This window comes from Malurus melanocephalus, unplaced genomic scaffold (genome assembly GCF_030028575.1).
Source record: "Malurus melanocephalus ecotype Western Australia unplaced genomic scaffold, MMel_1.1 scaffold_2093, whole genome shotgun sequence".
NCBI classification, from domain to species: domain Eukaryota; kingdom Metazoa; phylum Chordata; class Aves; order Passeriformes; family Maluridae; genus Malurus; species Malurus melanocephalus.
In genome coordinates this window covers 5575-11716 of record NW_026625325.1, presented here as the reverse complement: position 1 = coordinate 11716, position 6142 = coordinate 5575, and the positions used below count along the sequence as shown (strand labels likewise).

Sequence of the window (6142 nt, the reverse complement as noted above, 5' to 3'; positions counted from 1 at the left end):
AGGATGACACCGATCCCCGATCGTCCCCTGCCCACAGGACGCGTCCGGGGGCGTCGAAGCAAAGGGCGAGGACCCTCCCGGGGAGGCGCCCGGTGCCCCCTCGAGCCGCCTTCCCCGTGGAGATGTTCACCACCCGCACCATGTGCCGGGCACTGCCCACCTGGGGGGACAGAGACCACCCTGAGACCCCCAAAATCCACCCCAAATCCATCCTGAGACCCCAAAATCCACCCCAAAATAACCCAAACCCACCCAAATCCACCCCAAAATAACCCAAACCCTGCCTGGTGCCCCCTCTGTGTTCACCACCCGCACCATGTGCCGGGCACTGCCCACCTGGGGGGACATGGGGATCATCCTGAGACCCCAAAAATATCCCTGGGACCCCCAAAATATCCCTGAGACCCCAAAAATCCATCCCAAAACCCCCAAAATCCACCCCAAAATAACCCAAACCCACCAAATCCACCCCAAAATAACCCAAACCCTGCCTGGTGCCCCCTCGAGCCGCCTTCCCCGTGGAGATGTTCACCACCCGCACCATGTGCCGGGCACTGCCCACCTGGGGGGACATGGGGATCATCCTGAGACCCCAAAATCCACCCCAAAATAACCCAAACACACCAAAATAACCCAAACACACCCAAATCCATCCTGAGACCCCCAAAATCCCCTCCAAAATAACCCAAACCCTGCCCGGTGCCCCCTCGAGCCGCCTTCCCCGTGGAGATGTTCACCACCCGCACCATGTGCCGGGCACTGCCCACCTGGGGGGCACAGAGACCATCCTGAGACCCCAAAATATCCCTGGGACCCCCAAAATATCCCTGAGACCCCAAAAATCCACCCCAAAACCGCCAAAATCCACCCCAAAATAACCCAAATCCCCGCTGTGTTCACCACTCGCACCATGTGCCGGGCACTGCCCACCTGGGGGGATGGGGATCACCCTGAGACCCCAAAATCCACCCTGAGACCCCCAAAATCCACCCCAAAATAACCCAAACCCACCAAAATCCACCCCAAATCCATCCTGAGACCCCCAAAATAACCCAAACACATCAAAATTCACCCCAAAATAACCCAAACACACCCAAATCCCCGTTGTGTTCACCACTCGCACCATGTGCCGGGCACTGCCCACCTGGGGGGACATCGGGATCACCCTGAGACCCCAAAATCCACCAAACCCATAGAAATCCACCCTGAGATCCCCAAAATCCACCCCAAATCCATCCTGAGACCCCAAAAACCCACCCCAAAATCCACCCCAAATGCCCCAAAACCCACCCTGACCCCGGTTCCTTTTCATGTGATCACCCAGGACAGGTGGAGTGGGGGGCGCTGGGGGCACCTCAGGGATTTCTGTGGGGTTTTGGGGTATTTTAGGGTGGTTTTGGAGGTATTCTGAGGTGGTTTTGGGGTGTTTTGGGGATATTTTCAGCATATTTTATGGGATTTTGGGAGAATATTTTTAGGGTATTTTGTGGTGGCTTTAGAAGATACTTTTTGGGTATTTTGAGGCGTTTTTGGGGGGTTGTTTTTGGGTATTTTGAGGCAGTTTTGGGGGGATGTTTTTGGGGTATTTTATGGGGTTTTTCGGGGGTTATTTTTGGAGTGTTATGAGGTGATTTTAGGGGATATTTTTTGGGATTTTTTGGGATGATTTTTGGGGCTTTTGGGATTTCTCTCACCATGGTGAGGTTATTATTGAGCGGCTGGAATGCACAGCACAGCAGCGGCGCCCGTTGGGGTCGGGTTTAGGGGATGGTTTTGGGGTATTTTATGGGGTTTTTCGGGGGTTATTTTTGGAGTATTATGAGGTGATTTTAGGGGATATTTTTTGGGATTTTTTGGGATGATTTTTGGGGCTTTTGGGATTTCTCTCACCATGGTGAGGTTATTATTGAGCGGCTGGAATGCACAGCACAGCAGCGGCGCCCGTTGGGGTCGGGTTTAGGGGATGGTTTTGGGGTATTTTATGGAAGGTTATGGAGTATTTTAGGGGATTTTTCGGGGTATTTTGGGATGGATTTCGGGGTCTCTCACCACGGTGAGGTTATTATTCAGCTGCTGGAAAGCACAGCACAGCAGCGGCGCCCCGTCGAGGTCAGCCATGCCGATTTTGGGGATTTTGGGGATGTTTTTGGGGTATTTCAGGGATTTTTGGTATTTTTCTCACCACAGTAAGGTTGTTATTCAGCGGCTGGAATGCACAGCACAGCAGCGGCGCCCGTCGGGATCGGATTTGGGGGATTTTTTTGGGGATAGTTTTGGGGATTTTTATGGATGATTTTTAGGGTTTTTAGGATTTTTCTCACCACAGTAAGGTTATTATTCAGTGGTTGGAATGCACAGCACAGCAGCGGCGCCCCGTTGGGGTCAGATTTGGGGGATTTTTTTGGGGATGGTTTTGGGCATTTTTTGAGGTATTTTGGGATGGATTTTGGGGTCTCTCACCACGATGAGGTTATTATTCAGCGGCTGGAAAGTGCAGCACAGCAGCGGCGCCCGTCGGGATCGGATTTGGTGGATGTTTTTGGGGATATTTTGGGCTATTTTAGGGGGTTTTTGGTATTTCTCACCACAGTGAGGTTATTATTGAGCGGCTGGAATGCACAGCACAGCAGCGGCGCCCGTCGGGGTCGGATTTGGGGGATATTTGGGAGCTCTATAAGATGCTGGGATTTTGGGGCAGTTTTGGGGATTTTTCAGGGTATTTTGGGATGGATTTCGGGGTCTCTCACCACAGTAAGGTTATTATTGAGCGGCTGGAAAGCACAGAACAGCAGCGGCGCCCCGTTGGGGTTTAGAGGGATATTTTTAGGGTATTTTGGGGTATTTTGGGATGGATTTCGGGGTCTCTCACCACGGTGAGGTTATTATTGAGCGGCTGGAAAGCACAGAACAGCAGCGGCGCCCCGTTGGGGTTTAGAGGAATATTTTTAGGGGTATTTTGGGGTATTTTGGGATGGATTTCGGGGTCTCTCACCACGGTGAGGTTATTATTCAGCGGTTGGAAAGCACAGCACAGCAGCGGCGCCCCGTCAGGATCGGGTTTGGGGGATGTTTTTGGAGATGGTTTTGGGGATTTTTTGGGGTGATTTTGGGGTGGTTTTTGGGATGATTTTTGTGGTATTTTGGGGTCTCTCACCACAGTGAGGTTATTATTCAACGGCTGGAATGCACAGCACAGCAGCGGCGCCCCGTCGGGATCGGCCACTCTGCGGATGCAGCGCCCGTCCGAGGGGTCCCAGAGGCGCAGGGTGGCGTCCAGCGATGCCGACACCAGGACGTCGTTGGACAGGGACCAGGCGAAGTCGGAGACGCCGGCGCCGTGGCCCCGCAGGCGCCGCAGCACGGCCGGGGGCCCGGGGGCCAAGCAGCAAACGGAGAGAGTCCCGTCCAGGGAGCAGCAGGCCAGGAGGTGCCGCTCGTCGTGGGCAAACTGCACCTTGCGCACTGCCGAGGGAGAGAGTGGAATCAGACTGGAATCAGTGTGAAATCATAGCAAAAATCAGTGTGAAATCATAACAAAAATCAGTGTGAAATCATAACAAAAATCAGCCTGAAATCTGCTGGAAATCAGTCTGGAATCAGTCTGGAATCAGTCTGGAATCAGTCTGGAATCAGTCTGGAATCACACTGGAATCAGTGTGAAATTATAGCAAAAATCAGACTGAAATCAGTCCTGAATCAGCCTGAAATCAGTCTAAAATTATAGCAAAAACCACCCTGAAATCAGCCTGAAATCAGTCTGAAATCAACCTAAAATCAACCTGAAATCATAGCAAAAATCAGCCTGAAATCAGCCCAAAATCAACCTGAAATTACCCTGAAATCAGCCCGAAATCAACTTGAAATCAGCCTGAAATCATAGCAAAAATCAGCCTGAAATCACCCCAAAAACCACCCTGAAATCAGCCTAGATTTAGCCTGGAATCAGTCTGAAATCATCCTGAAATCAGCCTAAAATCATCCTGAAATCAGTCTAAAATCATCCTGAAATCAGCCTGGAATCAATCTGAAATCATCCTGAAATCAGTCTGAAATCATAGCAAAAACCAGCCTGAAATCAACCTGGAATCATAGCAAAACTCACCCTGAAATCAGCCCAAAATCACCCTGAAATCAACCTGAAATCATAGCAAAAATCAGCCTGAAATCAGCCCGAAATCAGCCTGAAATTACCCTAAAATTGGCCTGAAATCAGCCCAAAACCATCCCAAAATCACCTAAAATTGGGGAACACCCCAAACCCCTTGTCATGGGCAAACTGCACCTTGTGCACTGTGGAGGGGAGAGAGACTGAAATCAGCCTGGAATCAGTGTGAAATCATAGCAAAAATCAGCCTGAGATCATAGCAAAAATCAGCCTGAGATCATAGCAAAAATCAGCCCCAAATCAGCCTGAAATCAGTGTGAAATCGGCCTAAAATCAACCTGAAATCATAGCAAAAAAAATCAACCTGAAATCAGTCTGAAATCAGCCTGAAATCAACCCGAAATCACTCTGAAATCAGCCCAAAATCATAGCAAAAATCAGTCTGAAATCAGCCTGAAATCAACCTGAACTCGCCTCAAAAATCACCCTGAAATCAGCCCAAAATCACCCTGAAATCAGCCCAAAATCACCCTGAAATCAGTCTAAAATCACCCTGAAATTGCATGAAAAATCACCCCAAAATGAACCTTAAACCACCCTGAAATCATCCCCAAATAAACCTGAAATCAGCCCAAAATCACCCCAAAAATCACCTCAAAATCAGCCCGAGATCACCCTGAAATCAATCACCCAAAAAAATCATCCCAAAATCACCCCAATTCACCTGAAATCACCCGGAAATCACTCCAAAATCATCCCAAAATCACCACAAAATAATCCTAAAATCACCTGAAATCACCATAATCACCTGAAATCACCAAAAATTATCCCATAATCACAATTACCCCAAAATCACCCCCAAATCACCACAATCACACCAATAATTACTCCAAAATCACTGCAACCACCCCCAAGTCACCAAAATCACCTGCAAATCACCATAATCACACAAAAAATGACCCCAAAATCACCCTGAAGTTACCAAAATCACCACAATCACCCCAAAAGCACCCAAAAATCATCCCAAAATCACCGCAAATCACCTGAAATCACCACAATCACAAAAAAATCACCCCAAAATCACCACAATCACTACAAAATCACAAAAAATCATCCCAAAATCACCCAAAAATCACCATGAAATCACCAAAATCACAAAAAAACCATCCCAAAGTCACCCAAAAATCATCCCAAAATCACCACAAACCACCTGAAACCCTGAATTCACTCCAAAATCATCCCAATATTACCACAATCACTCCAAAATCACCCTGAAATCACCAAAATCATCACAATCGCTCCAAAATCACCCAAAAATCATCCCAAAATCACCGCAAATCACCTGAAATCATCCCGAAATCATTCCAAAATCACCCCAAAATCACCTCAATCACCCCAAAATCCCCCTGAAATCACACAAAAAATAACCCAGAAATTACTACAATCACCTCAAGATCACCTGAAATCAGTCCAAAATCCCAAGATCACCATAATCACCCCAAAATCCCCCCAAAACCACCCCAAAAGAACTCTGAAATCACCACAATCACCTCAAAATCACCTGAAATCAATCCAAAATGCCCCCAAAATCACCATAATCACCCCAAAATCATCACAATCACTACAAAATCACCCAAAAATAACCCTGAATTCACCACAATCACCCAAAAATCACCATAATTACCCCCAAATCCCCCCAAAATCATGCTGCAATCACCCAAAATTCACCCGAAATCAGTCCAAAATCCCCCCAAAATCAATGCAAAAATCCCCAAATCCCCCCGAAATCACCCGAAATCACCCAAAATCCCCCGAAATCCCGGCCGTGCGGTACCGGCGCTGTCGAGGTGTTGGTCGAACACGTGGAACACCCCGGCGAAGGCGTAGTTCTCGCTCAGGGTGGTGTCCCCGGCCATGGCCCGGCTGGCCTCGGCCAGGGGGGTGGGGACCACGCCGGGGGGGCTGCGGGGGAGGGGCGGATCGATTTGGGTTGATTTCGATCGATTGGGATTGATTGGGATCAATAAGAACCCCCCC

General features: G+C 48.8%; 1 protein-coding gene across 1 annotated transcript in view; it reads right to left on the bottom strand.

The window, feature by feature from the left end:
* The window catches only part of LOC130587566 (WD repeat-containing protein 13-like), a gene marked incomplete at both ends in the record, with an annotated part of 12950 nt that overhangs the window by 1669 nt on the left and 5139 nt on the right, over positions 1 to 6142 (bottom strand). Inside the window, 3 exons of the mRNA XM_057388548.1 lie at positions 11 to 160; positions 3155 to 3462; positions 5940 to 6114. Of these exons, the coding sequence (XP_057244531.1) occupies positions 11 to 160; positions 3155 to 3462; positions 5940 to 6114 (633 nt within the window). The remainder of the gene's footprint in view (positions 1 to 10; positions 161 to 3154; positions 3463 to 5939; positions 6115 to 6142) is intronic.